At 44.8% G+C, this 11,286-nt stretch overlaps 1 protein-coding gene and 1 pseudogene across 3 annotated transcripts in view; one reads left to right on the forward strand and one right to left on the reverse strand.

Annotated features, from left to right (window-relative positions):
• The first annotated feature begins 206 nt into the window (after positions 1-206).
• Positions 207-5,994, forward strand: coa3a (cytochrome C oxidase assembly factor 3a). Of its 2 annotated transcripts, XR_013937720.1 has the most exons (3): positions 207-539; positions 5,129-5,421; positions 5,613-5,994. XR_013937720.1 is itself a non-coding variant. In XM_080542129.1 (2 exons), exons 1-2 carry the CDS (start codon positions 302-304, stop codon positions 5,230-5,232), a joined length of 342 nt encoding a protein of 113 aa, XP_080398255.1. In that variant the 5' UTR covers positions 207-301; the 3' UTR covers positions 5,233-5,994. The 2 variants fall into 2 exon arrangements, 1 of the variants encoding a protein (XP_080398255.1); XM_080542129.1 differs by having other exon boundaries at positions 5,129-5,994.
• Positions 5,995-9,549: 3,555 nt separating this feature from the next.
• The window catches only part of LOC308168073 (serine/threonine-protein kinase WNK4-like), a 74,416-nt pseudogene continuing 72,679 nt past the window's right edge, over positions 9,550-11,286 (reverse strand). Inside the window, exons 17-18 of the transcript in view lie at positions 9,837-9,990; positions 9,550-9,607 (exon numbers count right to left, since the gene is read on the reverse strand). The product of the transcript in view is annotated as a serine/threonine-protein kinase WNK4-like (transcript). The remainder of the gene's footprint in view (positions 9,608-9,836; positions 9,991-11,286) is intronic.

An 11,286-nucleotide genomic window follows, 5' to 3' on the forward strand; every position in this document is an offset into this window, starting at 1 on the left:
GTGACGTCACCATTTGAAACTACTTTATTAAGAAAGGACAGCTGGTCGCCGGGGGATATATTATGGTGTTACACACAACGGAACATGTAAGGGGACATATTATGGTGTTACACACATGCCTTGCGTAACGCCTGTGAACAGATTCACAGATCTCCAAAAGTCACCGTGGAGTTGGTGGATGACCGTCAGAGACAGAGCGGTCTATCCGGAGTGTTTACCCTGCAGCCGCGCGTTCAACCGGTGGAACATTAGAACATTGCCATTGACTCTCTCCCGTCTATCTCCCGTCTACACAGAGGCCATGGCTGACCAGACCCCGAGGCAGGAGACCCCGAGGCAGGAGAAGCAGGAGGCTCCTCCGTCGGAAGCGGCCTTCGCCCGTCGCATCGTGGACCCCCTGCAGGAGGCCTCCCTGTCCCGGGAGCAGGTGTACTTCATCCGGCAGGTGGAGCTGGCCCAGTGGAAGAAGAAGAGCCAGACGCTCCGGGGCAGGAACGTCGCCACGGGTCTGTTCATCGGCGCCATAGTGATGGGAATCTGTATCCTTCATTCACTGTCACCCAAGGTTACCATGTTACTACCTATGTTACCATGTTAGGAGAACCATGTTACCTATGTTACCATGTTAGGTGAACCATGTTACCTATGTAACCATGTTAGGAGACATGACGCAAGGTGAACCATGTTAGGAGAACCATGTTACCTATGTAACCATGTTAGGAGACATGACGCAAGGTGAACCATGTTAGGTGAACCATGTTACCTATGTAACCAGGTTAGGAGACATTGATTGATTGATTGATTGAAAACTTTATTAGAAGATTTGCAGAAGTAGGTACATGAAAGTACATATTACATACAAGGTCAACTAACAGGATAAAAACCCAAGAAAGCCACTGGCTTATTTCAATTGGGGTCCTTGATTCTCAATTCATCGTTACATGTAAGACAGACAAAAAAAAAACTAGTACTATCTACAAGATAATACAGACAAATAACTATTACTATCTACAAGATAAACATACATCCATCATGGGAAGAACAATACAACAAAACATAAGGTATGTACAGCGGGTAGGACAGGTGGGGACATACACCACCGGTGGGGGCGGGGGACAAAACACAAAGCAGTGTGGGGCGGCTGTGGCTCAGGAGGTAGAGTCGACGTCTAATGATCACAAGGTTGGCAGATCGGCGGTTCGAGCCCCGGCTGGCCACATGTCGAAGTGTCCTTGGGCAAGACACTGAACCCCAAAATTGCTCCCAGTGAGCGGGACGGCGCCTTGCATGGCAGCTCGCCGCCATTGGTGTGTGAATGTGTGTGTGAATGGGTGAATGAGAGGCCTTTGTAAAGCGCTTTGTAATAAGGCGCTATATAAGTCAGTCCATTTACCATTTACAAAGTATGTACAGTGGGTAGTTCGGGTCTTTTAATCTGATTTTTGATTTAGAGGGTCCAGTTACGGATTGCAGCCTCCTGTAAATGTTTTTTGAGAGTGGTTTTGAAGGTGGGCAGTGTTTTGCACTCCTTTAAGATTATAGGAAGGGCGTTCCAAATTTTTACTGCATAGTTTGCAAACGAGTTTAACCCCTTGTTTGTGGTGCAACGCGGTTGAACGTGGTTCGTGGAGCTTCCTCTGGTATTGTATGTGTGGACGTTGTTCACTTTTTGGAAGTATGTTGACAGGTACTTGGGTGTCTTTGTGGTGTAGCGTATCTTGAAGACCAGGCCCAGTGCAAGCTGCTGCACTCTGTCAACTACTCGTAGCCAATCAAGGCTCAAAAAATGAGCAGCGGTTAGATGTGTCCTAGGGTTGAGGCCTAGCAGAAGCCTAACCAGTTTATTTTGGGCTGTCTGGAGTCTTGTTTTATGGGCCTTTGTGGTTCTATAGTACCATGATGTTACGGCATAGTCGAAGTGACATTGAATGAGAGCTCCTGATAGGGTCCTCAGTGTGTTTTTACTGACAAGTGAGGATATCCTGTACAAGAATCTAGTTCTATGGTTCACTTTTTTGATTACTTTTGCTGCCATTTTATCTCCGGAAAGATTTGCCTCTAAGATGGAGCCCAGGTATGTAATATCCTATTTTCTTGTGATATTAATGTAGACATGACGCAAGGTGAACCATGTTAGGAGAACCATGTTACCTATGTAACCATGTTAGGAGACATGACGCAAGGTGAACCATGTTAGGTGAACCATGTTACCTATGTAACCATGTTAGGAGACATGACGCAACGTGAACCATGTTAGGAGAACCATGTTACCTATGTAACCATGTTAGGAGACATGACGCAAGGTGAACCATGTTAGGTGAACCATGTTACCCATGTAACCATGTTAGGAGACATGACGCAAGGTGAACCATGTTAGGTGAACCATGTTAGGAGACCCGTAGGCCTGGTGATGCACCTGATGTAGCTCAGACATGGACGAAGGCTGAGATTAATGGTTTTATCGAATCATGCAGTTTCCAATGTTGAGACATTTTGCGGTCGTTAGTTAGTTAGCAGAGCAGCGTGTTTCAACATGACAGCCCCACGCAGGTTCTCTGGATGGATCCGCCACTCGAGCTTCCTACTTCCGCCTCACTGGAGGTTATTAGATCAGATTCAACGTTATTATCATCGCAGAGTACAAGTACTATACAACGAAATGCAGTTTAGCATCTAACCAAAAGTGCGAATAGTGATATCAGGGCACGATGTAAATAGAACAAGAATGGTAGTGATAGGTAACTATGTAATATACAGTATGTGCAGAGGTAGTGTTGTAAACATCAGTATAGTTTAGAGGTATATACAGTTATGAGCTATATACAGTTATGAGCTATATACAGTTATGGGCTATGTACAGTTATGATCTATATTCAGTTATGAGCTATGTACAGGTATGAGCTATGTACAGTTATGAGCTATATACAGTTATGGGCTATGTACAGTTAGGATCTATGTACAGTTATGAGCTATGTACAGTTATGAGCTATGTACAGTTATGAGCTATATACAGTTATGGGCTATGTACAGTTATGATCTATATACTGTTATGAGCTATGTACAGTTATGAGCTATATACAGTTATGAGCTATATACAGTTATGAGCTATACAGAGCTATGTACAGTGAGGTAGTTTATGTACAGTGAGGTAGTTTATGTACAGTATCTAATGTGCAGAAGTATAAAATAAGCTATATCAGGAGACATGTGCAATGTGCAATATGCAGTGTGCAAAGGTAGTAATGTAAACATCAGCAGTGCAAAGGTTATAGAGTGATCACATTAACCAGGGATGAGCAGCAGGGCTCTACGCTAACCTTTTTCACTAGGAGCACATGTGCTCCTAAATGAAAAATGTTAGGGGCACACAAAGAAATTTAGGAGCACAGTGAAAAATGTAATTATAACACATTTTTATTAGTGATTTTGCAATTTTTGCACCCAAATCACACATTGGCCCATGCCTACAGCCCTACTAGACGCAGAGTTGATGGCATTGTATTATGGTAACTAGCTGTGTCAAGTTCTCCTGGTTAGCAGCATGTTCATTCATTCATCCATGTCATGCCTGTCAGCTAGCAGCTAGCAGCCCAGCCAGGCTTTAGGGCTAGGTCTGTCAGCTAGCAGCCCAGCCAGGCCATGCAGAGGTCTGTCTCCATGCTGCCCACCTCCCTGCTGCTGGGTCAGGCTACATCAGTCACACACGGTGGCCAGACAACTCCACATCTAGGGGTATTAAACTACCCCACATCCAGATGACCAGTCCCCAGCCCCATGCTGCCCGGGGTGGTGACATGTGGAGGTGGCCAGCCCAGCACGGTGCCTCTGCGGCGGCTAGCTGTTAGCACACCACCATCCCCGGGGGTCCCACCTCTCTGCCACACTCAAGTACAACATGTTGCATTTTCATGCCATTAGGCAACTTGCTTCCTAGGGTTTCCTAGGATTAGAGATGCATTTGGACTTCTGGAGTACCTCCACTACTTTCAATGGGTTCTGAAGGTCTGAGAGCTTTCTACTTTCTACCCTGGGTAGTTAACCCTGGTTGTAACATTGGGTTCAAATCTGGAGTGTGTGGGACCAAATCTGTAGATGTGGTGAGCTAATGAAGCTAATGAAGCTTGAGATGAGAAAAGGGCGCTTGTCTCTTTAAGGCCCAAAAAAGGGAGTTAGCGATTAGCGATGTTAGCTTAGCGCCAGTTTAACAGAAGTAACTTCACTTTTAACATGACTTCCCGTGGTCGTAGCGGGCTGGCTGACGGCTTAAAATGTGGCCACACGGTTCGCGCAGATTTATTTTTAGAATTAAAAAAAAAAAAAAAAAAAAATTTAAATAAATTCTGTACTCGCACGTGTGCTCGTGAATTTATTTCTCTAGTCGCACAGATGTATTTTTAGTCGCAAATGCGAGTGAAATGGTCGCACTGTAGAGCCCTGAGCAGCCAAGTTAGGAAATTGACCATTTCTCATTCACTGTTTCTTTTCTATTGGGAGTCTCATTGTTATCTATGAGAGTAACATGTACACACCTGCCTTACAGCATCATTAGTAAATGGAAGGTTGATAGAAGGTTTGTTTCAGAGACTAGTCAGGCCCCAGCTATGTGCTTTTTAGTACTTTTGCGTCCTTCCCTCCTTTCACCGATCTGACAACTTGATTGGTGAAAGCAATGCAGTGACGGCCTTGCTTTTAATCAATCCACTTATGTTACATGAGTGATGACTTCAGGTAACAGAATTTAATATTTGAGCAGAAACCTGGATTACTACTACTACTACTAATAATGCATTTATAAAGCGCTTTTCAGGGACTTAAGACTCAAAGACGCTGACAGTATGGGTATACAGAAACACGCAACAGATAACATGAGTACATAGAACACAGTATTAACGAACAGGCACAGGGGACAATTAACACAGCAATGTCCAGGGGGGGGGGGGTGGCAGGGTTGGGGGAGACGGTTAAGGGTAGGGAAGGTTGTATGCGTGGGATTTAAAAGTGGAAAGTGAGGGTGAGTCTCTTGAGTGGCTGGGGGGGAGAATTCCAGAGTCGGGGTGCAGCTGGTGAAAAGGCACGGCCTCCGAGGTCTCGGTCTCTCTGGTGTTGCCTTGACTGACCTTCCTCCTAGACGGCTACACGTTTTACTCGGTGTCACAGGAGAGGATCATGGACGATTTGGACGAACAGGCGAAGGTCGCCAGGGCGAGCGGGCCGAAGACGGGCGCCAACTGAGACGGGTTCTTCTGGAGCCGGACTGTGTTGCCCTCCGGGCCACCTCCTGCCCTGGTACTGAGAACGGACTAATGCTGCCCAGGCTGACAGGACATCTGGCCACACAGCTGGACTCACTGGCCACGGTCGCATCTCAAGACCCAGCGTTCCGATTCAGACCCGGTTTAGTCTTGGTTGTGTAGGGCAGTGGTTCTCAAACCTCTCCTCGGGGAACCCTCAGACGCTCCACATGTTTGATCTGTTCCACCACCAGCACACCTGACCTGACTCAACTGATCAAATACAAATGATAATCGCTTTGTACTTGATCAGTTGAATCAGGTGTGCTGGCGGTGGAACAGATCAAATATGTGGAGCGTCTGAGGGTTCCCCGAGGAGAGGTTTGAGAACCACTGGTATAGGGTTTCATTGTGGTTTTGTTTGCAGATTTAAAAGTGTCTTGATTGTGATTGATCTGTCGCCCTCCCACCCTCCCATAGCTGGACTTATTCCTTTATTTTCTTCCCAGCAAGTACTCAAGGCCCAACATCTCAGCCTTCTCCAAGCAACATCAGATCATTTATTCTGTCTACATTTTTTTTTTTTTCTCAAATCTATTAATAATGGTAATTATGAAGTGGCCTTGATAGTTGGACTTGGGAATGTCAAAGGAACAGCTGAAGTAAGGCAAGATTGAACACATGATCAGATTGAAACTATTTATGTGCATAATGGTATTGAGTTGTACGAATGCTATTGTGCTTCTTCTTTTTTTTTTTACAACACAATAAATGAGGTGAATGAAGGAAGTGATGTAATGATTCATGTTATACACACACACACAGACATGATCCAAACTGTAATGAAGATGAACACATCACCCTTTCAATTGTGTTTAATACATATTTATAACAGACAAAATATGACTTACTAGCATGATGTCGCCACCAAACCTAGAGATTGAACATATAAAATAAGACGTAGCAAGAGAAAGGCACAGATTGGTCATGGCAGGACAGGACGGGGGCTTTGGATATCAAAGCAACACAATCACCCATGTACATTCAAATATTAGGATTGTTATCACATTGAAATCATTAAATATGTATATACATTTGTGGAAATCTTAGATGAGTATCATCTGCAATAGTATTCAGTGTGCGTCATAATAAGTCACTGCTATTGGTTCACAGCTTTATCTACTATGTGTTACGGTCATGTCCTGGATGATATCCTGTTCTTTTTGCACAGTGACGCCCCCTATCTGCAGTGGTGTGAAGCGTCAGTGGGGGGGGGGGGCAAAGCCAAATTCTTTACCTTTTGGTTATTTTGATTCAGAACATTTTTCATTCAAAGGGCAACTCTGTATAACTTGCCAATTGTTCTGTTATGTACAATAACCACTAGGGGTGTAACGATACATCGATTCACATCGATACATCGATTCATTGACTAACGATCTGATTACATCGACGCAATGTAAAAACATCGATCTATATCGTCATCTTAAAAGATACACCTTTATTTTGAAATGGCACATTCTGCGTGACTGTCACCATTTCCGTGCAGCGCGCGACTAGGTTGGGAAAACTCAACATGTTGACTGACGCTGGCTGCGTTCGTCAAACACGCTCTGGAAATCTGATCAGCACTCGCGGAACGCCTCTTGTCCAATCAAATGACTTGACGTTGAACCCAGTGTTGCGCTCCGGCGCTCTCAGAGCGAGTTGACGAACGCAGCCCACATGTTACTGACGCTGTCAGCCAGTCAAACGCGGACTCCCCACCTCTCCTCTCCTCTCCTCTCTGCTCTGAGCGGTCCTTCCAACCCCACGTTGCGCTAGCCTGCCTAGCTTAGTTAGCTAACGTTAGCTACAATAACTTTGCGAATAAAACAAACAACAAGCACCGTGTGTTCCTCACAGCCCACCACAGGGACACACATCTACCTCCACGTCCACTGGGCTGCTACAGGCCAACTAGCCGCACAGACACACATATTCACAACACTGCATGCTAACAGAAGTTAAGCTAAAGCAGCTAACGTGTGTTTTTTGGGGGGGCATGGTAGGGTCGGGGAGGGGATACAACTTATACACACAAACAGACACACACACACGCACACAACAAGATATCGCGTCATATCGATCATATCGTCATATCGATCTTGAATCGAATCGAATCGAAATCGTATCGTGACTGAGATTGTGATATCGTCAAACATTGTATCGTCATACAAACAAATCGATATAATATCGTATCGTGATGAAGCTGGTGATTTACACCCCTAATAACCACTACAGGTTGATTTCTAATGAGATAATTGGGGACAAGTCTTCAGAGATATGTGAACCATGATATTAATGGTGGGACAGGGATAATAAAATACTTTTAAAGTCAACATATTTCTCCATCAGGTGTGCAGACAGATAATGCTACTTTCTCCTCCCAACAAGGCCTCTGTGAAATGACTATCTACGAAAGTAGAACTGACTAAAGTGCAGAAGGTGCATGCTCCATGCATCAAAGCAACGTTTGTTCCCATAGAAATGTGTTTGTGCAAGCATTTAGAACTGCCATAATAATTTATTTGATTAATCAGTGTCAATGTCATTTATAAATGCACTATGTCGCAATTTATTTACAGTCAAGGTGAGAACCAGTAGTCTAGACCTAGATGTATTTGGATTTATAAAATCGAAAAGAAACAACTCAGCAAATAGGAGAGGTTTGAAACAAGTCTCAAACATAAATAGTTATTTCTTTCAATGCGGCTGATGATTTTTTGCAATACCTCCATTAGATAGTGCCTCTAGTCGATGTAGCAGTTGTATATCAACATGATTCGTTTGTTCAAGTGACCAGTTTCTCCTAGATCTCTGTTGTGCCTAACTTCCTCTGTTCCTATGTAATAACCTTTCCTTTTCCATTTTACCACATTTTAGACCGGTTTCACAGACAAGGCTTGAGACTAGTCCAGGATTAAATCACACTTGCAAAGGAAAACCTCCATTGAGGATGCTTTTTAGTCTAGGATCAGTCTTCATCTGCGTCCATGAAACCAGCCCGATATCTTATTGTGATATTCAGAATGAAACCAGCCCGATATCTTATTGTGATAAGAAAATAGTTCTACAAAAAGGACGCGGCTGTTCAGTAACATGAAGCTATTTGTCCTTAGTGTGGCAAGTATCTGATAATAATTGCTCACTATGTAAAGTAGGCAGCTATTGGAAAAACAATATTCACATCTTTCTATATGTTGACAACTGTCATCCATCGTTATGCTGTATAATGTTAATGTGGAATCACTGGCTGAACTACGGTAACACCTGACTACTGAAGTCAACCACTAGGTGGCAGTGTATGAACACAACTGACATTCAGCGGGGGGCTGACAGCTGAAACAGAGCAGAGGCAGCTTAGATGTGCAAAGAGTGAAGAATGTGAAGACACCGTCTCTGGAGAGCCTCCTCCTCTCACTTCACTGTGCTCCGAATAATAATAATACAAAATTGTCAGGCAGGAAAAGAACAATATTGATCAATGCCATCTTTTTTTCCTCTTGGATTCCCGATGGTTCTTAGGCAGGGCTACAGCCCATCACACACGTTTTATATACAGCAAATATAAATTCCTGCTCTCCCTAGTATTACATAGTGCGAGTTTGAGTGATGTCACACTACTGAAGAATTACATGTTTTTAAACTTGAGGTTCACAAAGTTGAAGCCATTTTTTCCACGAAGGCTGTTCTCTGACCTGGCGGCGTCTAAGAACAGGTCTAACAACAGGTCTAAGAACAGGTCATTTTTTGCAGTGAACCGTTCTGACTGGCTTCTCTCCCTGGGTGATTGACAGGTAACAGTCTGTAGAGATTGTAGTCGTCACCCTCTAGGAGAGGAGGAGGTGACCATGGATGAGGAAAGGAGGAGGTGAGAAGGAGGAGGGAGGTGAGGAGGAGGAGGGAGGAGACCATGGATGAGGAGAGGAGGGAGGTGAGGATGAGGAGAGGATGAGGAGACCATGGACGAGGAGAGGAGGGAGGTGAGGAGAGGAGGGAGGAGAGGAAGGGAGGTGAGGAGAGGAGGGAGGTGAGGAGAGGAGGGAGGTGAGGAGAGGAGAGGAAGGTAGGTGAGGAGAGGAGGGAGGTGAGGAGGTGAGGGAGGAGAGGATGAGGAGAGGAAGGGAGGTGACCATGGATGAGGAGAGGAGGGAGGAGAGGAGAGCTTTCTCAAAAGGTCAAAGGGCAACTGTACTCGGAGAGAGGGCGTCAGAGAAGGGGTTTATGTATGCGTGACATCACTTCCTCCCCCAGCAGGACAGGTGTGGTACTGCAGTCACACGTTAGATGAGGTAGTTGAGATGGACAGCGTGGTGTGAGGCTGGGGACCGTTACTGGGGACGGACAGGAAGAGAGTCACATATCGTCACCTTCTTAACATAATGTCTTAAGTCTTAACATAATGTCTTAAGTTATATAACATTAACATAATGTCTTAAGTCGCTTTTGAGGAAAATTATGTTTTTGGCCTAAATATCATATATTCTATATTATTTTACAAATTACAAACATTTACCAAAAATAAATAGGGAGATAGTGGGGGGACAGGGAGATGGGGGGGACAGGGCGATGGGGGGGGGGGGCAGGGCGATGGGGGAGGCAGGGAGATGGGGGGGGCTCACCATTCTGCTGATGTCGCTGGCGAAGGTGACCCCTTTACTGGGCTTCTCCTGAGAGCTGCTGCTGCTGGCCCCCAGGGAGTTCCTCCTGATGATCCCTGAGACACACAACACACTGGTTACACACACATACACACACACACACACACACTCATTACACACACACAGTCATTACACACACACACACACACTGAGGAATACAACACAGTCATTACACACACACACACTGAGGAACACAACACAGTCATTACACACACACACACACATTATCAGATGGCTCTAAAGATTATCCTACAAGATTATCGTTTGGTGTGAGGTGTGTTAAGAGTCCATTTCTCCCGACAATCTGCTCGGAAAATGGTCGGGGCCGACAATCGTAAATGTTAAACGTGTTCAATATTTACGACCAAAAATCCTTATGTGTGGGGGCAACTCCCGACTCCCGACAACTCCCGACTAGGGTTGCCAGATGGGCTCGTTTTTTTTTGTTGTATTTTTATTTTTTATTTTTTTGATGAGATGCATGAGTGAAGCAGAGTTTGACATCACAAATGCCGCAATGTTGCATTCACCATTTTTTGGGGGGGAGAGTGAAAGAGGTAGACTGCTCCAATGCTGAAAGTCTGACTTCATGTTGGTTACTAGTGGGGAAAGGTTGGATTCAAAAAGGGAGGGTAGTGTGCGGGTAATCTTGATTCCCAGATTAGACAAACGAAAGGGAATTGAAGACTGTTTTATTTTTTGGAAAACATTCACTTTTCAGAAAATATACCCTGAAAATGTTTTTGTACCCTGAAAATGATCCAACGTCTCTAAGAATAGATTCAATTAAGGGGATGGAGGACACTGGGTTTGTTATAGAGCAAGAGATCATCTGCGTAAAGGGATACCTTATGTTCAGCACCATAATGCGTGATGCCTTGGAAATGGGCTGAGGCTTTAAGCGCTATAGAAAGCGGTTCAATTGCTATGGCAAACAGCAACGGCGACAATGGACACCCCTGGCGTGTCCCTCTACATAGTGGGACGTATGGGGAGTGTGTAGAGTTGGTGGCCAAGGGAGAAGAGTAAAGTAGTTTAATCCAAGAGATAAATGTGTCACCAAGTCCAAATTGTTGTAGGACTGTAAATAAATACTTCCACTTTTGGTGGAATTAGCGGTTTTAGACTGTGGTTAGGGTGGAAAATGTCAATCCCATCTGGCAACCCTGCTCGCGAGTCTGATTGTGACGTGGATGGAATGTAGCCAATCAAGAAGCGAGCTGACTTCTTCTTTTCATTCTTTGGCACTTTATTTGCCCTGTCGCACATGGCTGCCTCGTACAGGTCAGTCAGGGTACTACGTTAGATCACGTTTGATCACGCAAGATTTCTGGCTTGGGGAACGAGACTCT

Source organism: Nansenia antarctica (assembly GCF_963989245.1).
Source record: "Nansenia antarctica genome assembly, chromosome: 11".
Taxonomy (NCBI): Eukaryota; Metazoa; Chordata; class Actinopteri; order Argentiniformes; family Microstomatidae; genus Nansenia; species Nansenia antarctica.

Bases quoted from the DNA above. Each gene is read 5' to 3' on its own strand.
- coa3a (XM_080542129.1), top strand. From the start codon at position 302: ATGGCTGACCAGACCCCGAGGCAGGAGACCCCGAGGCAGGAGAAGCAG. The intron at 540-5,128 runs GTATCCTTCATT...CCTTCCTCCTAG, and splicing joins CGCCATAGTGATGGGAATCT to ACGGCTACACGTTTTACTCG.